Here is a 26862-nt window from a genome sequence, read left to right on the forward strand (position 1 = left end):
CGAAAAACTGAAAAGTTGCAAACTGGAGAAATTGAAAAATCGGGAAATCCAGGAATCGGAAAATAGAAGCGAAATCCAAAAATCGAAAAATTGAAAAATGGGAAAATTAATAAATCGAAAAATCGGAAAACGGAAAAATGGAGAAATTAAAAGTCGCGAAAATTGATAAATTTGAAAATCGAAAAATTGATAAATAGGGAAATCCTGGTATCGCAAAATTGAGAAATCCGGAAATTGAAGAATTGAGAAATCGAAAAATAGAAATTTCAAAAAATCCAAAAACGAAAAATCGAAATTTTCAAAGAACTAGAAATCTTAAAACGAAAAATCGAAAAACCAAAAAATCGAGAATTCGAGAAATAGAGACATAAACAGTCGAAATATCGAAAAATCGAAAAATTTAGTACCCGAAACATTGAAAAACCGAGAAATTGAGAATTCGAAACATTGGAAAATAAAAAATCGACAAATCCTAAAATCAAAAAGAAATCGAAAAACTGAAAAATTCTAGCAATCCAGAAATCGAAAAATAATAACATCAAAAAATTTTCATCCAAAAGTTGAAAAATTAAAAAATGTAGAAACTAAAAAATCCAGAAATTGAAAAATCGAAAAACCGTGCTTTCGAAAAATTGAAAATTTGTAAAACTGAGAAATTGAAATACCCACAAACAGAGAAATCGAAAAATAGAAAAATCTAAAATTCCAAAAAACGAAAGAATCCGAATAATCTGGAAACTGTGAAAATGAAAACTCGAAAATTCGAAAAATCAAAAAATGGCAAAATTTGAAAGTGAAGAAATCGAGAAATTGGAATATTGAAGTGAAATGCAGAAATCGAAAAATTGGGAAATGGAAAAATTAAAAAATCGAAAAATCGAATAGTGGAAAAATAATAATAATACAAAAAAATCAAAAAAGCAGACGTTAAAAATTCGAAAAGTCAAACATCCAAAAATAGAGAAACTGAGAAATCATGAAATTGAAAACCGAGAAATCGAAAAATCGAAAAATGAAAAAATTTAAAAATCCAAATTTGAGAATTCGAGCAATTGAAACATCGAAAAGTCGAGAAATCAAAAATCTAAAAAGTAAAAAATCAAAAGATCGAGAAATCCAGGAAACAAAAAATTGAAAAATCGAACAATTCGAAAAATGAAAAAACTATAACTAGTGCTATAACTAATTACTTCCAGTGAATCTCGTTGACACAGTTCTAAAAAATTTACGTTTTTCAAATACAAAACTTTACTGAAAACTTACAAGAATATTCATAACAATTATCGTACCGAACAAAAACAAACGAAAACGTAAAAAGCTCATTTATTTTATTTTTTTATTGCAAGTGCATTCGAAAGTGCTACTTATAACCATTTCCAATCTGGTGGTCACCTTCTTGCCACTCCTTCTGAAAAATTAACGTTTTTTAAACGTAAATATTAAATAATCGAAATTTATTTTAAAAACATACAAGCGCTTTGGCTACTGCGCGCTGCTGCCATTAAGACGAAAGTAGCGGCCCAAAGGGCGACGAAAACTGTACCCTGTATATGTATACAAAGTTTAAAAAATTTACCACAATTATTATAGAGTTAATAATAAGTCACCTTTGATTGTTGAAGCATGTTGAAGGATGGTATTCAACAACTTCTTTTTAAGTGCAAAAATTAGAATTTTTGTGCCACTTTTCGTAGGTACTTTGGCAGATAATGTTTTTTTTATGGAAAATATATTTAAAATTGTTAATATGTATGCAAACAGCTAGGAGAAAATGTTAAAATAAAAAATAAAAACACTGATAAGAAGTTTCAAAAGTAAACTGATTCTTAATTTATCTGTTTTTCGTTTATATAGGTACATATATTAAAACAAGACACTAACAGTTTTGTCAAAAATTCCACACCTCCATCTTTAAAAATGGCGAAGATATTGATTTTTAAATAGTGAGAATAAATGAGAAATTAAAAAGTCGAAATATTGAAAAATCAAAAATGAAAAAATCAAGAACTCCAAAAACTGAAGACATTGAACAATCGAAAACTCGAGAAAGCCAAAATTTGAAAAATTGAAAAATGGCAAAATTAAAAAATAGGAAAATCGGAGAAAGGAAAGACTGAAAAATCGAGAAAGCCAGAAATTAAAAGGCGGAAATTGAAACTTGAAAATCCGAAAAATTGAAAGATCAAACAGAAAAATCTAAAATTCGAAAAATCTAAAAATTGAAAAACTAAAATATCAAAAACCGAAAATACAAGAAAACGAAAGAAAAATCGAAACATCTAAAAATTTTCATCAACAGAAAGCTGAAAAATTAAAAAATCTAATAAAAACTGAAAAGTCAAAAAATCAAAAAATTGATTGATCGAAAATTCGGGAAATCCAAAATTCGAAAAATTGAAAAATCGAAAACTGAAAAATTAAAAAATCGTGAATCCAGAAATCGGAAAATTGTAACGAAATCCACAAATTGAAAAATTGGAAAAACGCAAAATTGAAAAATCGGGAAATCCAAGAACTGAAAAATGTAATAATAATAAAAAATAAAAAATCAGAAATTCGAAAACACATTATCGAAAAGTCGGAAAGTCTAAAAATGTTGAAATTGGAAAGTGAAACATCAAAAAGTCGAAACATCAAAAAATCGAGAAATCGAATAATCGAAAAATCGAGAAATTCAGGACTAGAAAAACTGAAAAATCTAATAATCGGCAAATTCTAAAATCAAAAAAACTGAAAAATCTAGAATTCGGGCAATCGAGTAAAAATTCTCGGTTATTCAGTTTCACGAGTTTTCTGTTTCCCGAATTCATGGTTTTTTTCATTTATTAGTTTTTCGATTTTTCGATTTTTAATTTTTCGGATCATTTAATTATTTGGTTTTTGGATCCTAACTTTTCAGTTTTTCAATTTCTGGCTTTCTGTATTTTTCGATTTTTCCGTTTTCCGATTTTCCGAATTCTGAATTTCTTGATTTTTCATTTTTTTAATTTTTGATCTTTCCATTTCTGTTTTGATTTTTCAATATTTCTCAGTTTTTTAATCTTCTATGTTTCGATTTTTCGACTTTTTGATTCCCCATTTATTCTCATCATTTAAGAACTAATAGCTGCGCCATTCGCTTCACTTTTGAAACGTCGTATCAGATTTTTTTATTTATTTTCACATTTTATCTTAGTTATTTGCATACAGATTAACAATTTTAAATATCTTTTCAATAAAAAAACTATTACCTGCATAACTGCGCAGGAAAACGCCATGAAATTCTAATTTTTGTAATTAAGGAAAAATGACTCATTCCTGAAAGGTATAAAAGGGGAATGGAAATTCTCCTCCGCCACAGTTTTAGAACATCTCCCTAAAACATGCTTCAACAATTAAAGGTGAGTTATCATTAGGTCTATAATTGAAGTAAATTTTTTAAATTTTTGTTATACACAGACCGCCGCCTTCGTCGCCTTTTGGGCCGTTGCTTTAGTCACAATGGCCGCAGCAGAGAGCGAACTCCCACAGAGTTATTGTAAGTTTTTACAATAAATTTAAACTATTTAGAAAAAATTCGAAAACGTTAATTTTTCAGGACTGTATCAAGAAGAAGAGCACCACACACATTGCGATTTTCTGGAAATAGTTCTAGATAGCACTTTGTAATGCACTCGCAATAAAAAAATAACAAAAAAAAACGACTTCTCGTGAAATTAAAAACTAAGTACCTCAAGGCCCCACTCTCAATCTATACATCTTGTTACAATTCCGTAACGATCATTAAAAATTAATCTGTGTGTATTTTGACACAATAAAAGTAAACATACAATGAACACCAAAACCAAAAATTTCTCTTTATTTGTTCTTTCTTATCTCAAAAGAAGTTTTAAAACCATCCCGTGGTCTCAAAACAATTTTAGTCCTCAACTTAACCTCGTCGACCGATTTGTACTCAGTACGAAATTTAAATTTTCTGATGAGAGTGGCAACGATGGTTTTCAAGGACATCATGGCGTACTTCTGACCGATGCAATTCATAGGTCCTGCAGAGAACGGTAAGTAGGTAAAAGGATGTCGGTTGGTACTTCTCTCTGGTGAAAACCTATCCGGATCGAATTTGAGTGGGTCCGGCCAGTATTCGGTACTTCTATGAATGTGGAGGACTCCCAGCATGACAAACGAGTCCTTTGGAAGCGTTATGTCTTCTGAAAAAGTAATTTATTTAGTACTGAAAAGGTTAAGTATCCAGTACCACCATCAAGAGGTAAATCTTCTAGTACGTCTCTTGCCATAAAGATATTCGGGGGGAACAACCTCATAGTTTCTCTAATCACCAACTCGGTATATTTAAGAGAAGGTAAATCCTGAAAGTCTGGAATTTTTTCAGGACCCAAAACGCGAAGTACTTCGTCGTAAACTTGGTCCTGAATGTCTGGGTGCATCGCCAACGTGGTAATAACAAAGCAAGTGACAACAGCCGTTGTATCGAATGCCTACGAAGATAAATGAGAAGAAGAAGACTCTGAAATTGTATTTACAGCAACTATGAAAGTTTTAATTTCGTCTACAATCTCGTCTGTTGTTATTTCGGTACCACTAGAAGACAAATCAAGCAAATAATCCAGCAGAACTGGAGACTCAGATCGGTCGCTTTTTTCCTTGTCTTTGATAGTTTCAGCAACGAAAAGGTCGAACTTCCTTAGAAGTACCTGGGTGTCTTTGTGCAACCTCGTACATTTATAAATGAAGTCGTAGTGATACCAAAATTTATACAGTCGATGGAGCATCGTTTCCAGGATCCTGTCGGTGTGTCTAGCTAGATGAATTTAAAACGAAAGATAGTACTAACGTGTCTGTCCATTCTACCACTTCTGAATCTCCGTCTTGTGCATTGACCTGAACACCCATCATGGTTTCTGAAACCACTAAAATAGTACCTTATTTTTACACAATTTTCTAGGTGGTACCACAAGTGATATCCAGCGTGCATCTACTCACTATCTGTAATAAATCCACGTTTCGTCTACCGACGTACTCTTCTAACCGTTCGCCCAAAATGACAGCCCGAGTTCCAAACACTTCAACAAACCGGTCGAGAATTTTGCGATTTAAAATCGGGTTAATCATTTTGCGGTGGCGCTTCCATACAGGTACTACAATCATTTCCTTTAGTACTCGAAAAAAAAATTGATTTCATACTGGGAGCTGTGATAAGTCCATTTCCCAAAAAATCGCGAGCAAGTTTTCTGTATAAGTGTATTCTGGAATTGGTGTTTGGACTTGTTAGTACTTTCTCCAAGTATTCAGGTTTGGTAATACCGCAGACCAGGAGTGGACCAACCCATGCTTTTACAATGTGCGTACAACGGTCAAAATGTTTTGAAACGCTGTCATAAATTTCTGAAAGTGGGTACTACAGCAACAGCAGTGACAAAAATTAGTATTGGTGGTACCGTTAGCGTCGCCTGTAAAGTCGAACAGGTTACCAACAACGGGGTATCCTTTTATGCCTGGTATTTTGCTAGCGTGGCGGTACAGGTGGCGTCTTTTCCAGTGGTAGTGTGAGTACCAAAGGAGAAGAATTGCTAGGGAGAGAAACGGTGTTTGCAAAAACGTGACGAACTTGAAATCTAAGTCTTGATAGTTGTGTTTACTTTGTTTTAGAGTAAGTTAAGCGTAATCATATTGTAGTACTTACCGAGACAGGTAAACAACATGTTTTCAACTGAAAGAGTACCCATTTACTGTCGTTGTCGCTGGTTAATTATCAACATATTGTCTACATGTAAAGGAACAAAATGCGTTTTTCAAGTATGTTAATGCACGATGTTTGTAATGCAAAGTACTACATAATTTTTAAATTTATAGGACAATGAAACACTTTTTTGACACAGTAAAGATAAATGAAGGTTGCGAAAGTACTTAGACACACCTAAATTTTTGCTTTAGCTTTTACACACAAATGGAGAGTACAGAAAGCGAAATTTCCTTTTATTCTTTTTTTCTTACTCTGAGGTACTACGGTTGTACTTTTTTGTAGTTTGAAATGTTATATCTGGGTATTATTAGATAATGATAATTTTTGGGTTGGCACTTCTGAATTATTGGTAGCAATGTCAGTTCAAATTTGACATGTTTGACATGGGCAGCTTTTGAATTGGAGACCAAAATTTCGATTTCGCACTATATAATTTTAAATTTGTTGCCAACCTGATAAAATTAGAAACATTGATAGTCACTCGGAACTTAAAAACCGAAAAATCGATAAATCTATAAAATGAAAAATCAAAAAAGTAAAAAACTCAAAAATCGAGAAATCGAAAAATCGGAACATCAAAAAGTCGAAATATTATAAAATCAAAAAATCAACAAATCCGCAAAATCAAAAAATTCGAAAATCTCAAAAAATCTCGAGGAATTGAAAAATCGAAAAATCTAAACATCAAGAAATTTTCTTCCAAAAGTCGAGAAATTAAAAAATCGAAAAATTGCAACATTGAAAATAGAAAACTCGAAAGGTCGAAAAGTCAAAAATTAAAAGAAGTAAAAACAGAAAAAATCGAAACATCCAAAAATATAGAAATTGAATAACCGAAATATTGAAAAATCAAAAAATCGAAAAATCCTAAAACTCGAAAATCGAAAATCGAGAATTCGAGCAATCAAAAAATCAAAACATCAACAAATTTTCATCGAAAGTCTAGAAATTGGAAAGTCGAAAAATTAAACTCTAAAAATTGAAAAATCAAAAATTGTGAAATGGAAAATTGAAAAATTGAAAAATAACGATAACAGTAATTTGAAAAAATCGAAAAATTGCAATTTTGAAATTTGTAAACTCGAGAAATCAAATAGTCAAAAAAATTAACGAAAAATTGAAAAATCGAGAAATTGAAAAATCGAATTATTCAAAAATCAAAAAATCGAAAAACTCGAAAATCGAAAATCCAGAAATAGAACAACTGAAAAATCGAGGAATTAAAAAAATTGAAAATTCGGGAAACAAAAAAATCGAAACATTGAGACAGCCAGAAATCGCAAATTTGAAAAATCGAAAAATTGAAAAATTGGAAATTCTAAAAACAAAAAAATCGAAAAATCAAAAAAGAAGTCAAGAAATGCGAATACCGAAAAATAGCAAAATCGGAATCCAGAAAACAAAAAATTAAATAATTGGAAAGTAAGGAAATCCAGAAATTCAAAAGTCCAAAAACCGAAAAATCGAAAATTCAAGAAATTTTGCAATCGAAAAATTGAAAAATTGAGAAATTGAAAAATTGAAATATAGAAAAATCAAAAAATGTACAAACCTTAAAATCCAATACATCGAAAAACTGAAAAATCGACAAATCGAGAATTCGGGCAATCGAGAAATCGAAAAATCCAAACATGAAAAGTTTTCGTCGAAAAATCGGGAAATCGGAAAAGTCGAAAAATCGAGGAAGCCAAAAATTTAAACATTAAAGAATCGAAAAATTGAAAATTCGAGAAATTAGGAAATGCAAAAATTGAAAAATAGAAAAATCGACAAATAGAGAAATCGAAAAAAGAAAAATCGAAAAATCTAAAAACAAAAAAATCGAAAAATCAAAAAGAGAAATAACTGAAAAATCGAAAATTCAAGAAACGCGGTAAATTGAATAATTGAAAAACCCAAAGATTGAAAAATCAGTAGAAAATTTGAATAATTGTAAAAATAAACAAGCGAAAATTCGAAATTTCGAAAAACCTAAAAACGAAGAAACAGGACAATGAAAAAATCGCAAAATCTAAAAATTGGAAAATCGAAAAATCGAAAATTGGAGCAATCGAAAAATCGAAACATCAAAAAATTTTCATCGAAAAGTCGAAAATCGAATAATTAAAAAAAGTCTAAAAATGAAAAGTTAAAAACCAAGAAAAATTCAAAAAAATCGAAACATTGAGACAGCCAGAAATCGAAAAATTGAAAAATCGAAAAATTGAAAAATTGAAAATTCTAAAAACAAAAAAATCGAAAAATCAAAAAAGGAAGTCAAGAAATGCGAAAACTGAAAAACTGCAAAATCGGAATCCAGAAAACAAAAAATTGAATAATTGGAAAGTAATTGGTCCAATTCTGGTCTTCGGTATTACCAAACCTGAATACTTGGAGAAAGTACTAACAAGTCCAAACAACAATTCCAGAATCCACTTATACAGAAAACTTGCTCGCGATTTTTTGGGAAATGGACTTATCACAGCTCCCAGTATGAAATCAATTTCTTTTTCGAGTACTAAAGGAAATGATTGTAGTACCGGTATGGAAGCGCTTACCGCGTTTTAAATTCATCTATTTAGACACTCCCACAGGATCCTGGAAACGATGCTCCATCGACTGTATAACTTTTGGTACCACCACGACTTCATTTATAAATGTACGAGGTTGCACAAAGAAACACAGGTACTTCTAACGAAGCGCAACCTGTTTGTAGCAGAAGCTATCAAAAACAAGGAAAAAAGCGACCGATCTGAGTCTCCAGTTCTGCTGGATTATTTGCTTGATTTGTCTTCTAGTGGTACCGAAATAACAACAGACGAGATTGTAGACGAAATTAAAACTTTCATAGTTACTGTAAATACAATTTCAGAGTCTTCTTCTTCTCATTTTTCTTCGTAGGCATTCGATACAACGTTGTCAATTGCTTTGTTATTACCATGTTGGCGATGCATCCAGACATTCAGAACCAAGTTTACGAAGAAGTACTTCGCGTTTTGGGTCCTGAAAAAATTCCAGACTTTCAGGATTTACCTTCTCTTAAATATACAGAGTTGGTGATTAAAGAAACTATGAGGTTGTTCCCCCCGAATATCTTTATGACAAGAGAAGTACTAGAAGATTTACCTCTTGATGGTGGTACCGGATGCTTAACCTTCTCAGTACTAAATAAATTACTTTTTCAGAGGACATAACGCTTCCAAAGGGCTCGTTTGTCATGCTGGGAGTACTCCACGTTCATAGAAGTACCGAATACTGGCCGGACCCTCTCAAATTCGATCCGGATAGGTTTTGACCAGAGAGAAGTACCAACCGACATCCTTTTAACTACGTACCGTTTTCTATATTAAATTTTTAATGATCATTGCGAAATTGTAACAAAATGTATAGAAAGAGGGTGGGACCTTGAGGTACTTATTTTGTAATTTGACGATAAGTGGAAAATGTCGGATTAAAATACGAAAAAATCGTATCTATGAACGAAAAACATTTTTTTTTATTATTTTTTTTATTGCGAGTGCATTAAAAATTACTGTCTATAACTACATCCAGTGAACCATTTCGGGACCTTTAATACCGTCTGGGTCTGCGTTCGGTGCTGCGGCCATTATGATGAAAGCAACAGTCCAAAATGCGACGAAGGCGGCGGTCTGTGTATAACAAAGGTTTCAAAAATTTACTTCAATTATAGACCTAATAATAACTCACCTTTAATTGTTGAAGCATGTTGTAGGAAGATATTCAAAAACTGTGTCGAAGGAGAATTCTTCGCCTCTTTTATACCTCCCAGGACTGACCTATTTTTTCTTAATTACAAAAATTAGAATTTTATGGCGTTTTTCTACGGAGTTACGCAAGTAATAGGTGTTTTTTATGGAAAAAGTGTTTAAAATTGTTAATGTGTATGCAAACAAGTAAGATAAAATGTGAAAATAGTGAAAAGGCTGATAAGACGTTACGAAAGTAAAGCGATTGTCTGTTTTTTCGTTTTTGTACATACATTAAAGAAAGTTTAAATTAACAGTTTCGTCAAAAATTCCAAACCTAAATCTTTAAAAAGGCGAAGATATTAATTTTTAAATGATGAGAATAAATCAGAAATCAAAAACTCGAAAAATCGAAAAATGAAAAAACCGGAAATTCAAAATTTGAAAAATTGAAGAATTGACAATTTGAAAAATAGAAAATTCGATAAATGGAAAAAAATGCAAACCCAAAACTTTAATTTCAATCTTTTACTACATTTTTTCTTCCGTCGACCGACTCTCTTCTTTTACATTTCCTCAAATTTTCAGGACCCCTACAGTACGAAGAAATAAGTCTCCCGTTTCCGTCTGTCTGTCCTTCTGTCTGCCTGTATGTCTGTCCGTCTGTATTTTTTTCGATTTTTCGATTTTTCAATTTTCGATTTTTTTTATTTTAGGATTTGTGGATTTTTTATTTTTTAAATAATTCAATTTTTCAATTTCCCGACTTTCCAATTTTTTCGATTATTCAAATTCTCGATTTTTCGATTTTTTCTGTTATTTTTTCTTTTTCACTTTTCTATATTTCGATTTTCTATTTTTAAATGTATTATTATTATTATTCAATTTTTCTTCGATAATTCTGAGAAGGGATTAGATTTTTCTTCCTCATATGAGCGAATTAGAAACTGTAGGATGGGTTAAAGCAGAAAACGAAGAGAAAATTGATTTAGGGGTAAAAGCAGTCGTTGAAATAGGTGCTACTACAGAACATCTTCCAACTATTATAAGAATTTTGTAATAAATAATGAATCATCACATGATATCGGTTAAATTTATCCATGAATTTTTTTCCTGTGGAAGACCCAACCATTTAACAAAAATTTTTCCTCCTTTGCGACGTACTACTTTTTCGATTAAATATACGTCTGAATATTTAGTTTTTTGAAGTTCGTAATTATAAAAAGATCCTTTTATCGGTCGCCCATCGCTATCTTCTAATAGATATGTAACAGGATTAGTCTGTTTAATTCTCACAACTTTAAATATTTCCGTAGACCAGTTAGGTGTGTAACCTTTTTCGAACAATAATTTTTCTTTGCTGATTCTTACAAAATCACCAGGTAGAAATTTTTTGTTTTTGGGCACAATTTTCTGTCCTCGATTAAATACTTTTATCTCTCCTTTGTTAGATTTGTTAATTTCTATTGGTTTCTTTCCAGTCGTACGATGAATAGTTGAGTTGTATTCAGATGTGACCCGTTCTAAATGATTTAACCATCTATAGGAAGCGTTCAAGGTTAGCAGTGGAAAAAGTTTAGATTTAATAGTTCGAATGACTCTTTCCGCGATAGCTGCCTTTTTTACGCTGTATGTACTGTAATGATTAACTTTGTATTTTTGCATTAATTTGTTGAAACGATTATTATAAAATTCCTTTCCTTGGTCGCTTTGTAAATTTTCATTTCGGTTTCATACTCAGTTTTCATCTCTTCTTCTTCAGGTTTGTATTCAAACACTTCTTCGTCCTCTTCGACATCTTTTTCAAAATTTTCATCAAGAGTTTCTTCATCGTCTTGCTGTCGATGCAGTTGTTCGTCATCGTTCATCATGACAGAATCATCTGTTTCTCTTTCTTCATCGTTTTTTGCTCTATTATTGCTGGATTCTAACGGTTGGTTTATTGATCATAAGTTTTTACTCTTTTACTCGTAGATGGAGTCGATAGCTCTCGTGCTTCGTTATCTCTTTCAACAATTCCTAGTTTTTGTGGTTGTTGTTGGTGTTTATACGTATCGTCAATTTTTGTGGAAATTTCCTTAAGAGGACTAAGAACTGGTGTAAATAATTTGCTTAATGCAGCATCTTGTTCTTTCATCCCTAGCGTTAAAGCTTTATACTTTTTACTTCCCGAGCGTAAGCAAAGGAAGTATTGTAATCGAGTCCGTCGGCCGACTCTCTACTTTTACGTTTTCTCGATCTTTCATGACCCCTAGAAGACGAAGAAATAGGTCTCCCATTTCCGTCTGTCTGTCCGTCTGTCCGTCTGTCCGTCCGTCTGTCCGTCTGTCCGTCTGTTGTCCCGGATTTTTATTAGACAGATAATCTCTGAAAGTACTCGACCGATTGTTGTGAAATTTTGTACTTATATTAAGAATATCATGTAGATGGTAAAACGCTAACCAAAATTTGTCTAATTATCCCCACCACTAATGCGATGACGTCACTTCAAAATTGTGCATAGTAAATGGTCTTTCAATTGTATAAAATAACATAGTCCTACACATGTAGTTTACAACTCTGAATCGACTTTTCACCCGACACGTCCAGATTTTTGGAAAAAAAATCAAAATTATAAAACAACATTTTGAAATTTATTTTTAATCTGCTAACCAGAATGGTTTGAAATGTTGCAGATGTTTTAAGGCTATAAAGAGCATCATGAATCTTTAGTCAAAAAATATTTGCTTATCCCCTCCAAAAACTTGATGACGTCAGCTCAAAAGTTTGTGGAATAAATCATGTCTAAAATGTACAAAATATGATGAGTCTGTACTTGTGATCTATCACTCCATTCATATTTTTTGGATTTGCATATACAGGGTGATTCAAAAAAATTAATGAAAGCGTAAATTTATTTTACTGATTTACTCAGAAACTACAAAACCGAATGCTTTGAAATCTTGCAGATGTTTTAAGGTTTAAAAGAGCATAATAAATGTTTAGTCAAAATATATTTGCTTATCCCCTCCAAAACACTAACATTGCTGATTTAGTGATGACGCTTATCAAAGAAACGACTCCTATTAAAGGTAGAAGTTGCCGAGGAAAAAAAGGAAAATGAAGGAAAAATTTGTTAACAACTTGTCTTCACATTTGTCCTTATAAATAATAAATTAAATGTAATACATTTTTGTTTCCTTAAGAATACAAAGTTAACAAAGTTAGTTGAGTTACAAAAGTCTCTTTTGCTCCACGTTGGCCACCAACGAGCGATTTTCAAGATTTTTGTGAAACTTTGCTGGTTTTGAATTTGAATTTTCTGTCCTCGATAGTTGATGCTCAGCAAGAACCACGGGAAGGTCTGGAGCAGATCTCGCTAGGAAAGGAGAGGGCTAGGATTTGTTAATGAGGGATAGAACGTTATACAGTACAATACAAAAGAAATACAATACAGGTACCTACAATCTAACTACAATACAGAATACACTACAGATACAGATACAATTTAGATACAAAACAAATGCAAAGTTAGTACCCAATTCATCACCGGAAGAAATTGCACCAAAAATTGAGAATGTTGCAAAATGAAAACCCAAGCAAGCACACCGATGGAACTCGGAACGAAATCTATTGGTCGCAGTGCTCGTTCGCCCAAGGCAGGAATGCAGCCGCATAAATCCAAGGCCGACTGACCTCATCCTTATAGGATGATGCGACCCAGCGTCTAAGGGCCAACAGAACCCCCCCAGACCAAGAGCTCCTGACGACATGGAGAATTCAGACCTGGAACCAAAGGATGCGCTGTTGCAAAATGAAAACCCAAGCAAGCACACCGATGGAACTCGAAACGAAATCTATAGGTCGCAGCGCTCACACGCCCAAGGGAGAACGCAGCCGCATAGATACAGGGCCGACTGACCTCATCCCTTTGGGATGATGAACCTCATCCTTTTAGGATGATGACCCAGCGTCTAAGGGCCCAGAGAACCCCCCCAGGCCAAAGCGTCTGACGACATGGAGAATTCAGTCTCGGAACCAAAGAATGCACTGTTGCAAAATTAAAACCCAAGCAAATGCACCGTGAAAACAAAGCATTTGCACCACTGGAGCTAAATTGGCAAGACCCAAGTTAAGTTAGTAACACATACAATATACAGTACAAAATGGTTCAATTACAAAAGTTACAATATACAAATTTCTCCACGTTTGCCACCAAAGAGCGATGACTGTGCTCGCTCGTTGTTGTTGCCCAGCAAGAACCAAACAATACGAGGAGGTCTGGAGTGCGTCTTGCCATGAGAAAAACAATAAATTAGAAATTCGCGAACACGGGCTACTTTTAAGCGAAAACGGAGCTCCGAATGCTCAGATGTTGCTGTCACCAGACCGAAATCAAAACTAACCGAAAACCGCAATATTTGTTCTGGTGGCTCTCGTGACAGTGATGTCATCAAACATCACGATGAGATTGCAGACATTATTTTTCATATTTTGACTGGAACATTGCACGTTTTTAATATGTTCACGTTTGTAGGAAAACGGCTTTAATTATTTTTATTTTTTATTTATTTATTTTTTTTTATTTTATTAATTACGTACCCCAACAGGCACTGAGGCCCAATTACAGGGGAACGGGACATACACGTTACACCCAGAGCCATGGCGGGAATCGAACCCACGACCCAAGGTGTAGCGGGCAAGCATGATGCTAACTAGCCCACCCCGGGTCCTCAAAAAAATTATATTAATTAATACTTATCATATTTAAACAGTATATATATAAATTAAAACTACAACCGTATTTACTCCGTTTTTGGGAATTTTTGGAAAAATGCACACTTTGTTTCGTGTTCACAGAGCTAATGCAGAACATTTTCATTAATATTTATTATCAATGAATTAGAAATTCGCGAAAACGTGGTAGTTTTACGCCAGAACGGGGCTCCGAATGCTCCGACGTTGCTGCCACCAGATCGAAATCAAAACTGAACACAACGGACCGAAGACCGTGCCTTTGCTCAAGTGGTCACGTGACAGTGACGTCATGGTGTGTCACCATGAGATTACTAAAATTATTTTTCATACTTTGCCCGGAAAATTGCAATTCAACAATGTTTAAACAAATTGAATTGTTTAAATATTATTTAATTGTGTCATGATAGTTTCTTAGCAGTGTTTGCACGAGTTGATTTCATTAATAATTGTAAATCTGTCATTTATCACCATGTGTTATTATATACAACGAATAATTTTAAAAATAAATAAATAAATAAATTCGCCACTTAGTTGCGAAATTGTTTCCTTACTTTCCTTATTCGGAACAGACGTCTTCACGTGGTGAACGTTCAACTCAGACTGCCCAAAAGTGGCCGCCGACCTGTATATATACCGGTTGGCTGACGCAACAAGACGTTCGCGAATGTTCGGGAAGCTATTCCTTTGTCTGAATACGTCGTGACGTCACGATTCGCGACGTCACAATATGAATCTTTAATTTATCAATGTATTATTAGCAACTGAAATGTTTATATAAATCTTTTTAAACATTGTTTGTTTATATTTGTTAATTTACAATGTACAGGCTAAAAAAATTGTTAAATACTGGTTGTCTGACACAACAACACGTTCGGGAATGTTCGAGAAGCTATTCCTTTGTTTGAATATGTCGTGACGTCACGATTCCCGACGTCACAATTTAAATCTTTAATTTATCAATGTATTATTGGCAACTGAAATGTTTATATAAATCTTTTTAAACATTGTTTGTTTATATTTGTTAATTTACAATGTACAGGCTAAAAAAATTGTTAAATACTGGTTGTCTGACACAACAACACGTTCGGGAATGTTCGAGAAGCTATTCCTTTGTTTGAATATGTCGTGACGTCACGATTCCCGACGTCACAATTTAAATCTTTAATTTATCAATGTATTATTGGCAACTGAAATGTTTATATAAATCTTTTTAAACATTGTTTGTTTATATTTGTTAATTTACAATGAACAGGCTAAAAAATTGGTTGAATACCGGTTGGCTGACGCAACAAGACGTTCGCGAATGTTCGGGAAGCTATTCCTTTGTCTGAATACGTCGTGACGTCACGATTCGCGACGTCACAATATGAATTTCTGATTTATCAATGTATTATTAGCAACTAAAATGTTTATATAAATCTTTTTAGACATTGTTTGTTTATATTTGTTAATTTACAATGTACAGGCTAAAAAATTGGTTAAATACCGGTTGGCTGACGCAACAAGACGTTCGCGAATGTTCGGGAAGCTATTCCTTTGTCTGAATACGTCGTGACGTCACGATTCGCGACGTCACAATATGAATCTTTAATTTATCAATATATTAATAACAACTAAAATGTTTATATAAATCTTTTTAGACATTGTTTGTTTATATTAGTTAATTTACAATGTACAGGCTAAAAAAATTGTTAAATACTGGTTGGCTGACGCAACAACACGTTCGGGAATGTTCGGGAAGCTATTCCTTTGTTTGAATATGTCGTGACGTCACGATTCTCGACGTCACAATTTAAATCTTTAATTTATCAATGTATTATTGGCAACTAAAATATTCATAGAAATCTTTTTCTAGACATTGTTTATATTTGTCAACTTACAATGTATAGGCTAAAAAATTGGTCGAAGGCTATTTCGACAGAACTTCCCTCGCTTCTGAAATACAGCCCAACAAATACTGCTTTTCTGAAAAATTATACCCATAAAATTTGATTTTAAAAAAGCCTAATTTTGACAAATTACGCTAATAAAATAGATTCTAATAAAATAGAGGGTGGGCGGGCGGGGTTACTGTCTGTAAATAAAAGATTGTAGAAAAAAGTTAAACTTAACCCCGCCCACCGTGTTCTTTCATTTTTACTTCCCGAGCGTAAGCAAAGGAAGTATTGTAATCGAGTCCGTCGGCCGACTCTCTACTTTTACGTTTTCTCGATCTTTCATGACCCCTAGAAAACGTAGAAATAGGTCTCCTATTTCCGTCTGTCTGTCCGTCTGTCCGTCCGTCTGTCCGTCCGTCTGTCCGTCCGTCTGTCCGTCCGTCTGTCCGTCCATCTGTCCGTCCGTCTGTCCGTCCGTCTGTCCGTCTGTCCATCTGTCCGTCTGTCCGTCTGTCCGTCTGTCCGTCTGTCCGTCTGCCGTCCCGGATTTTTATTAGACAGATAATCTCCGAAAGTACTCGACCGATTGTTGTGAAATTTTGTACTTATATTAAGAATATCATGTAGATGGTAAAACGCTAACCAAAATTTGTCTAATCATCCTCACCACTAATGCGATGACGTCACTTCAAAATTGTACCTAGTAAATGGGTTTTCAATTGTATAAAATAACATAGTCCTACACATGTAGTTTACAACTCTGAATCGACTTTTCACCCGAAACGTCCAGCTTTTTGGAAAAAAAATCAAAATTATAAAACAACATTTTGAAATTTAATTTTTAATCTGCTAACCAGAATGCTTTGGAATGTTGCAGATGTTTTAAAGCTATAAAGAGCATCATAAATCTTTAGTCAAAAAATATTTGCTTATCCCCTCCAAAAACTTGATGACGTCAGCTCAAAAGTTTGTGGAATAAATCATATCTAAAATGTACAAAATATGATGAGTCTGTACTTGTGATCTATCACTCCATTCATATTTTTTGGATTTGCATATACAGGGTGACTCAAAAAAATTAATGAATGCGTAAATATATTTTACTGATTTACTCAGAAACTACAAAACCGAATGCTTTGAAATCTTGCAGATGTTTTAAGGTTATAAAGAGCATAATAAATGTTTAGTCAAAATATATTTGCTTATCCCCTCCAAAAACTTGATGACGTCAGCTCGAAAGTTTGTCGAATAAATCCTATCTAAACTGTAAAAATATGATGAGTCTGTACTTGTAATTTATCACTCCATTCATATTTTTTGGATTTGCATATACAGAGTGACTCAAAAAAATTAATGAATGCGTAAATATATTTTATTGATTTAATCAGGAACTACAAAACCGAATGCTTCGAAATCTTGAAGATATTTTAAAATTATCATAAGCATGGTAAATTTTTAATCAAAATGTATTTGGTCGTCCCCCCTAAAAAATTTATGACGTCACCACAAAATTTTGCTGAATAAATCCTATCTAAAATGTACAAAATATGGTGAGTCTCTTCTTGTGATTTATCATTCCATTCGAAATTTTTCGATTTGCATATACAGGGTGACTCAAAAAAATTAATGAATGCGTAAATTTATTTTATTGATTTAATCAGGAACTACAAAACCGAATGCTTTGAAATCTTGCAGATGTTTTAAGGTTATAAAGAGCATAATAAATTTTTAGTCAAAATATATTTGGTTATCTTCTACAAAAAACTGATGACGTCAGCTCAAAAGTTTGCCGAATAAATCGTATCTAAAATGTACAAAATACGATGAGTCTGTACTTGTGATTTATCATTCCATTCATATTTTTGGATTTGCATATGCAGGGTGACTCAAAAAAATTAATGAATGCGTGAATTTATTTTATCGATTTAATCAGGAATTACAAAACCGAATGCTTTGAAATCTTGGGAATATTTTAAAGTTATTATAAGCATGGTAAACTTTTGTTCAAAATGTATTTGTTCATCCCTCCTAAAAAAATTGATGACGTCACCCTTAAATTTTGCTGAATAAATCCTATCTAAAATGCAAAAAATATGATGAGCTTGTACTTGTGATATATCATTCCATTCATATTTTTTAGATTTTCTTAAGAGGTGGTTCAAAAAAAGGCGCCGTATACCTGAGTAAATTGTTTCGTTATTTTATTGATTATAAGAAATCAATATTCAAAACGACCCAATTCATTTTCCCGAAAATTTGGGAATACAATAATTTTTTTATTCTTAGTATTACACTACATCTATCCCAACTGATATACGTGTCCTTGCAAACATGTTGATGACGTCATCACAATTTTTTTTAATTCCCACTACAAAAATGTAATGAGAAAAAAAAACACAATAGGCATGCAGTCGTCAAGTTTCCGACAGCGAGGGAAGTACCGTCTAAACTCTTTAGACCAATTTTTCTTTTTTCGATTTCTCTATTTGTCGATTTTTCTATTTTTCAATTTTTGCATTTCCGAATTTCTCGAATTTTCACTTTTTCGATTCTTTAATGTTTAAATTTTTGGCTTCCTCGATTTTTCGATTTTTTCGATTTCCCGACTTTTCGACGAAAACTTTTCATGTTTGGATTTTTCGATTTCTTGATTGCCCGAATTCTCGATTTGTCGATTTTTCAGTTATTCGATGTATTGGATTTTAAGGTTTGTACATTTTTTGATTTTTCTATATTTCAATTTTTCAATTTCTCAATTTTTCAATTTTTCGATTACAAAATATCTTGAATTTTAGATTTTTCGGTTTTTGGACTTTTGAATTTCTGAACTTCCTTACTTTCCAATTATTCAATTTTTTGTTTTCTGGATTCCCATTTTGCAATTTTTCAGTTTTCGAATTTCTTGACTTCCTTTTTTGATTTTCCGACTTTGTTGTTTTTAGAGTTTTCAATTTTTCAATTTTTCGATTTCTGGCTGTCTCAATGTTTCGATTTTTTCGTTTCGCGATTTTTCGATTTTTTAAATATCTCGGTTTTTCAAATTTTCGACTTTCCGATTTCTCGACTTTTCGATGAAAATTTGTTGATGTTTCGATTTTTTGATTTCTCGATTGCTCGAATTCTCGATTATTGATTTTTGACTTTTTAGATTTTTTTGAGTTCGGAATTTCGCTAATTTTCGATTAATCAATTTCTATATTTTTCGATGTCTCGATTTTTCTGTTTCTACTTTTTTCATCTTTAGAATTTGCGATATTTCGAGTTTTCTACTTTCAGTGTAGTAATTTATCGATTTTTTTGATTTTTCGAAATCAGAATTTTTGGAATTTTCGATTAATGAATTACTATATTTTTCGATGTTTCGAGTTTTTCTGTTTTTATTTTTTTTTTAATTTCTTGACTTTTCGATATTTCGGGTTTTCTCGTTCGGTTTTGTAATTTTTCGATTTTTTTAAATCTACTGTTATCATAATTTTTCAATTTTTCATTGTTCTATTTCTCAATTCCGATTATTCAATTTTTAGACTTTAATTTTTCGATTTCTTGATTGTTCGAATTCTCGATTATCGATTTTTCCGTTTTCCAATTCTTCGATTTCTGGATTTCACTTCAACTTTCCTGTTCCTGGATTTCTCGATTTTTTAATTTTTCAATTTACGATTTTTCAAGTTTTCGAGATCTGGATTTCTCGATTTTTCGATTTTTCAATTCCCTGATTATTGAATTTTCAGTTTTTAGACTTTTCGAAGAAAATTTCTTGATGTTTCGATTTTGCGATTGTTGAAGTTCCGAATTTCTCAATTTTTCGATTTTTCGATTTTTCAGTTTTTAGACTTTTCAATTGCACGATTTCTTCACTTTTCGATTTTTCCATATTTAGATTTTCCGAATTTTCGATTTTTCATTTTTACTGTTTCTGGATAATTCAATTTTTCGGTTTTTCAAATTTTAAATTTCGAATTTTCAAATATTCCACTTTTTGATTTTTGTTTATTGAAATTTTGGATTTTTGATTTTTTGACCTTGTATTTGTCGATTTTCTCATTTCTCAATTTTTGGATTTCCAGCTTCTCAATTTTTCCATTTTCTGATTTATCGATTTTTCCAATTTTCTCGTTAGTCAATTTTTCACTTCAATTTTCCGATTTTTTAATTATTCAATTTCTTGGTTTTTGAATTTTCAGTTTTTAGACTTTTCAATTTTTGGATTTTTCAATTCCTCGAGAATTTTTGAGATTTTCGAATTTTTTGATTTTGCGGATTGGTCGATTTTTTGATTTTATAATATTTCTATTTTTCAATTGTTGGAGGTCCGAATTTCTGAATTTGTCAATTATTCAATTTCTTCATTTTTCGACGTTTCGACTTTTTGATGTTCCGATTTTTCAGTTTTTTACTTTTTTGATTTTTCATTGTTAGATTTCTCCATTTTATAGATCTATTGATTTTTCGGTTTTTAAGTTCCGAGTGACTATCAATGTTTCTAATTTTATCAGGTTGGCAACAGATTTAAAATTATATAGTGCGAAATCGAAATTTTGGTCTCCAATTCAAAAGCTGCCCATGTCAAACATGTCAACTTTGAACTGACATTGCTACCAATAATTCAGAAGTGCCAACCCAAAAATTATCATTATCTAATAATACCCAGATATAACATTTCAAACTACAAAAAAGTACAAGTTTATTGTGTCAAAATACACACAGATTAATTGTTTAATGGCCATTGCGGAATTGTACCAAGATGTATATATTTGTAATTCGACGATAAATGGAAAATGTCTGATTAAAATACGAAAAAATCGTATCTATAAACGAAAAATTTTTTTTTGTTATTTTTTTTATTGCCAATGGATTAAAAATTAATATCTGTAACTACATCCAGTAAACTATTCCGGGTCCTTTAATACCCTCTGGGTCTGCGTTCGGTACTGCGGCCATTATGATGAAAGCAACAGCCCAAAATGCGACGAAGGCGGCGGTCTGTGTATAACAAAGGTTTCAAAAATTTACTTCAATTATAGACCTAATAATAACTCACCTTTAATTGTTGAAGCATGTTGTAGGAAGATATTCAAAAACTGTGTCGAAGGAGAATTCTTCGCCTCTTTTATACCTCCCAGAACTGACCTATTTTTTCTTAATTACAAAAATTAGAATTTTATGGCATTTTTCTACGGAGTTACGCAAGTAATAGGTGTTTTTTATGGAAAAGGTGTTTAAAATTGTTAATGTGTATGCAAACAAGTAAGATAAAATGTGAAAATAGTGAAAAGGCTGATAAGACGTTACGAAAGTAAAGCGATTCTTAATTTATCTGTTTTTTCGTTTTTGTGCATACATTAAAGAAAGTTTAAATTAACAGTTTCGTCAAAAATTCCAAACCTAAATCTTTAAAAAGGCGAAGATATTAATTTTTAAATGATGAAAATAAATGAGACATTAAAAAGTCGAAAAATCGAAAACTGGAAAATTGAAAAATCGAGAAATCCAGAAATGGGAAAATTGAAAAATACAGAAAGCCAGATATTGAAAAATTAAAGTTAGGATCCAAAAACCAAAAAATGTATTAATCCTAAAAATTAAAAACCGAAAATTCGAGAAATCTAAAAACCGAAAAATGAAATATCCAAAAATCAAGAAATCTAATAACGAAAAATCAAAAATTCGAGAAATTGAATATAAAATTTGGGCGCAATCGGCCCAGTACTTTCGGAGATTATCTGTCTAATAAAAATCTAGGACGGCAGACAGACGGACAGACGGACATACAGACAGACAGACGGAAACGGGAAACTTATTTTTTCGTACTGTAGGGGTTTGAAATAAAAGTTTTGGGTTTGGAGTTTTTTACCTTTATCGAACTTTCGATTTTGAAGAAATCGAAAAGTTGAAAATTTATAAATGCCACAATAAAATATCAAGTAATTGAAAAAATGTAATAATTAAAAAATCGAAAAATTTAAAATTTAAAAAACGAAAAATCGAAACGAATGATCGAAAAATTGATAAATCGAAATATGAAAAATCAAAATATCGAAAACCTGTAAAATCGAAAAGTTGAAAAATCCAGAAATGGGAAAATTCAAACAATCGAAAAATCTGCAAGTCGAAAATCTCGAAAAATCGATTCATCAGGAAACCGAAAAATTAAAAATTTAGAAACGTCAAAAATTTGAAGAATCGGAAGCTTGGAAAATTAAGATCGAAAGTTGGAAATTTATAAACTGAGAAATAGAGAAGCTGAAAAGATTAAAAATCGAATAATTGTAAAACCGAAAAATTCAACAATTGGAAAAACGAAAGATAAATATAAAAATCGAAAAATCGAAAAGCTGAATAATCGAAAAACCGGTTAACGCAGAAATCGAAGAATCTAGAAATAGAAAAATCGTCAAGTCGAATGATCGAAAAACCGAAAATTTTATTTCTTCTTTTTTGCTTTTCTATATTTCAATTTTCTATTTTCAAAGGTGTTTTTATTATTACTCAATTTTTCGGTTCCTGGATTTCCCAATTTTTTGATTTTGCGATTTTTCAAATTTTCAGTTTTCGATTTTTCAATTTTTAGAATTCCGGATTTCCGAATATCAATTTCTTGATTTTTAACTTTTCACTTTTAGACATTTTAATGTTTCGACTTTTTGCTCGAATTCTCGATTTTTCGATTTTTCAATTTTCGATTTTTTTGATTTTAGTATTTGTGGATTTTTTATTTTTTAAATAATTCCATTTTTCAATTTCCCGACTTTCCAATTTTTTCGATTCCAGAAAACGAAAAATCGAAAGATCAAAAAATCTAGACATCGAAAAATTGAGAAATTAAAAATCGAAAAATTGAGAAATTCGGAACTCGAACAATTGAAAAGTCGAGAAATTGAAAAATTGATTTATTGAAAAATAAAAAATTCACAAATCCTAAAATCAAAAATTGAAAAACCGAAAAATCGGGAATTCCAGCAATCTAAAAACTGGAAAATCCAGACACCAAAAAATTTTCATCAAAAAATGGAAAAATTTGAAATTCGAAAACACGAAAAATCGAAAAGTCTAAAAGTCGAAAAGTCTAAAAATGGTAAAATGGAAAATTCGAAAAAGACAATAAAAAATCAGGAAATCAAAAATTATTAATAAATGGAGAAATCTAACAGTCGAAAAATGAAGAAATCGAAAAATTGAAAATTTAGAAACGCCACAATAAAATATCAAGTAGTAATTGAAAAACTGTAATAATTAAAAAATCGAAAAATTTAAAATTTAAAAATCGAAAAATCGAAACGAATGATCGAAAAATTGATAAATCGAAATATGAAAAATCAAAATATCGAAAACCTGTAAAATCGAAAAGTTGAAACATCCAGAAATGGGAAAATTCAAACAATCGAAAAATCTGCGAGTCGAAAACCGAGAAATCGAAAATTTGAAATCTCGAAAAATCGATTCATCAGGAAACCGAAAATTTAAAAACTTAGAAACGTCAAAAATTTTAAAATAGAAACAGCAAAAAATCAACAATTTGAAGAATCGGAAGCTTGGAAAATTAAAATCGAAAGTTGGAAATTTATAAACTGAGAAATAGAGAAGCCGAAAAGATTAAAAATCGAATAATTGTAAAACCGAAAAATTCAACAATTGGAAAAACGAAAGATAAATATAAAAATCGAAGAATCGAGAAATTGAAAAATCGTCAAGTCGAATGATCGAAAAACCGAAAATTTTATTTTTTCTTATTTACTTTTCTATATTTCAATTTACTATTTTCAAAGGTATTATTATATTACTCAATTTTTCGGTTCCTGGATTTCCCAATTTTTTGATTTTGCGATTTCCGAATATCAGTTTCTTGATTTTTAACTTTTCACTTTTAGACATTTTAATTTTTCGACTTTTTTCTCGAATTCTCGATTTTTCGATTTTTTAATTTTCGATTTTAGGGTTTGTGGATTTTTTTATTTTTTAAATAATTCCATTTTTCAATTTCCCGACTTTCCAATTTTTTCGATTATTCAAATTCTCGATTTTTCGATTTTTTCTGTTATTTCTGTTTTTTTACTTTTCTATATTTCGATTTTCTATTTTTAAAAGTATTATTACTATTATTAAATTTTTCGGTTCCTGGATTTCCCAATTTTTTTATTTTGCGATTTTTCAAATTTTCAGTTTTCGATTTTTCAATTTTTGGAATTCCGGATTTCCGAACATCAATTTCTTGATTTTTAACTTTTCAATTTTAGACATTTTAATTTTTCGGCTTTTTGCTGGAATTCTCGATTTTTCGATTTTTCAATTTTCGATTTTTTTGATTTTAGGATTTGTGGATTTTTTATTTTTTAAATAATTCCATTTTTCAATTTCCCGACTTTCCAATTTTTTCGATTATTTAAATTCTCGTTTTTGACAAAGATTAGGATCGCTGATTATGTAAACATGTTTTTAAATTTCCTTTGGGAGGAAAATTTTAAGATATATTTTCCTGGGGATTTTAGAATTTGCTACAGATTACAGTTTTCGTTTACAGTTGGTAACGCAACCTGTAGCACTTCGCGTCAATTTCCAGCATCTCCACCTAGATGTCGCCGCCCTCTCCGTCCTTCCCCGACTCCAGATCCGTACTCCCTCCCTTTTCCCATTACCTTAGAGAATTCGAACCTCCAACCCTTTCTCTGCACCTCTCCATGTCAAAGCCACACATCCATCATCCAATTTAATACGCCGCATGAATTTTACATGCCTCCACTATCACACAGCACGTCTGCAACTTTCCCATTTTATTTAATACACCTTACCTTTATGACGCACTTACATAATGCATACCAAGCAACGTAAAACAGCCATCAAAAGGCCACAAAAGGAGCCATCCCACACTTTAACCCGATTGAATTTCATCTCGAACGCAACGGGAAAAATTCGCCGTCCCTTTGACCCAAAATCAATTATTTCGGGCACTTTATTAAGCGGCCTGTGTCTGAAAAAAGCGCTCCGTGATTCGATTATGCGCGAGTGAGAGAGCTTTTTTGTCAGAAGTCCCGGTGCAGTGTTATTTTTATGATGGAAATATGGAGGGCAAGGGGTTTTTTAATCCGGATTGATGAAAGAGTTTAATTCGTGTTTTAATAGAGTTGATGAAGTTTCTTTGACGCGCTATTGAAATTTTAACGGAATTGAAGAAAAACCGACCTTTGGATGTTTTCTGTCTTAATTAACACATAAAGTGTCTCTTAAATTGTATTCGGAGCGATGCGATCGGCGCGGAATAAATTACGGAGGTTCGTTATCGCGGGATGATTCTGGATAAACAGGGAAGAAGGGGGAGGGAGAGATGATTTTAATACAAATGGGAATTATGGAGTTCGGGGAAGAAGGGATAAGTTTGTGGGTGGACAAAAATATGAAAAAATACTGTTTATGCAGTTTTGGAAATTTTCGTAAGGAAATATTGGAAATTTGAAATTTTGAGTATTTTCATTTCTTCGTTTGTGGACTTCTCGATTTCTCGATTTTTCAGTTTTCAATTCGTCAATTTTCAATTCTTCGGTATTTCGTTTCAATTTTCTGTTTTTAAATTTTTCGATTCTTTATCTTAGCATCTCATTTGCAAAAATCAGTCTTCTTAGCAGATACTAACCCCGCCCACCCACCCTTTCTTTTCTTGGAAGGTATATCATTTGCCAAATTCAGTCTTATCTTATCAAATACTAGCCCCGCCCACCCACCCTTTCTTTTCTTAGAGGTTATGTGATGTGCCAAAATCAGTTTTATCTTAGCAAGTACAGACTAACTTTTACAAAAATGCTCAAAATTTAAATTTTCGACTTTCAGATTTTTCGACATTTTGATTTTTCTCATCTCTCGATTTTTTCTGTTCTTGATTTCTGGATTTTTCAGTTTTCAATTCTTCAGTATTTCGAATTTCCAGGTTTTTAATTTTTCGATCTTTAAATTTTTTGATTTTTCAATTTTTTCATCTTTTCTATTTCTATGTTTCAATTTCTTGATGTTTCATTTGTAGGGTTTTTTGATTTTCAGATTCTTTAATTCTTCGAATTTTTAATTTGTGGTGTTTCTAAATTTTCAACTTTTCGATGTCTTCGTTTTTCGACTTTTAGATTTCCCAATTTTTTTATTTTTTCCATTTTTCAGCTTTTCAATTCTTTAATTTTGCAATTTTTCAATTTTTCAATTTTTTGAACTTTGGATTTTTAAAATTTTCGGTTTTTCGATTATTCGACTTGATGATTTTTCGATTTCTCGTTTTATCATTTCTTCAATTTTTCTATTTGTCGATTTTTCGATTTCTGAATTAACCGATTTTTCAATTATTCAGTCTTTCGATTTTTCGGTTTTTCGACTTCTTGATTTCTCCATTTTTCAGTTTATGAAATTTTTCAGTTTTTTTATTTTTTAAATTTTTTAAATTTGCGATTTTTCGACTTAACGATTTTTCAACTTTTCGGTTTCTGGATTTTCCAGTTTTTGGATTATTCAGTTTTGGGATTTTTCGGTATTTCGATTCTTCATTTTTTTTGATTTTTTGCTTTTTCTATTTTTAAATTTTTGGCGTTTCTAAATTTTTAATTTTTCGGTTTAATGAGGAATCGATTTTTCGGTTTTTCAACTTGGCGACTTTTCGATTTCTTGATTTTTCATTTTCGATTTATCAATTTTCGATAATTCGTTTCGATTTTTCGATTTTTCAATTCTTTCATTTTTTCAATTACTTGATATTTTATTGTGGCGTTTCTAAATTTTCAACTTTTCGATTTCTTCATTGACTCTTAGATTTCTCTATTTTTTTATTTCTCCATTTTTCACTTTTTCAATT

At 31.7% G+C, this 26862-nt stretch overlaps 1 protein-coding gene, 2 long non-coding RNA genes and 1 pseudogene across 3 annotated transcripts in view; 2 read left to right on the forward strand and 2 right to left on the reverse strand.

The window, feature by feature from the left end:
* Window positions 1–1206: 1206 nt before the first annotated feature.
* The window catches only part of LOC135140723 (uncharacterized), a 134201-nt gene continuing 108545 nt past the window's right edge, over window positions 1207–26862 (reverse strand). Inside the window, exon 3 of the long non-coding RNA XR_010282289.1 lies at window positions 1207–1216. This is a non-coding gene — a long non-coding RNA (uncharacterized LOC135140723). The remainder of the gene's footprint in view (window positions 1217–26862) is intronic.
* Window positions 3347–3653, forward strand: LOC135140573 (uncharacterized). Its single transcript, XR_010282264.1, has 3 exons — window positions 3347–3380; window positions 3439–3517; window positions 3578–3653. It is a non-coding gene; the product is annotated as an uncharacterized LOC135140573 (long non-coding RNA).
* Window positions 3838–5763, reverse strand: LOC135140280 (cytochrome P450 4C1-like). Its single transcript, XM_064070771.1, has 8 exons — window positions 5681–5763; window positions 5436–5567; window positions 5182–5382; window positions 4950–5135; window positions 4832–4898; window positions 4521–4782; window positions 4238–4475; window positions 3838–4187 (listed from the first exon to the last, which is right to left on the reverse strand). Exons 1-8 carry the CDS (start codon window positions 5721–5723, stop codon window positions 3838–3840), a joined length of 1479 nt encoding a protein of 492 aa, XP_063926841.1. The 5' UTR covers window positions 5724–5763.
* Window positions 8327–9077, forward strand: LOC135140281 (cytochrome P450 4C1-like; annotated as a pseudogene).

This window comes from Zophobas morio, unplaced genomic scaffold (assembly GCF_036711695.1).
Source record: "Zophobas morio isolate AGI-343-1 ecotype UQ-CSIRO unplaced genomic scaffold, CSIRO_AGI_Zmor_V1 ptg000040l, whole genome shotgun sequence".
In the NCBI taxonomy this organism is placed as follows: domain Eukaryota; kingdom Metazoa; phylum Arthropoda; class Insecta; order Coleoptera; family Tenebrionidae; genus Zophobas; species Zophobas morio.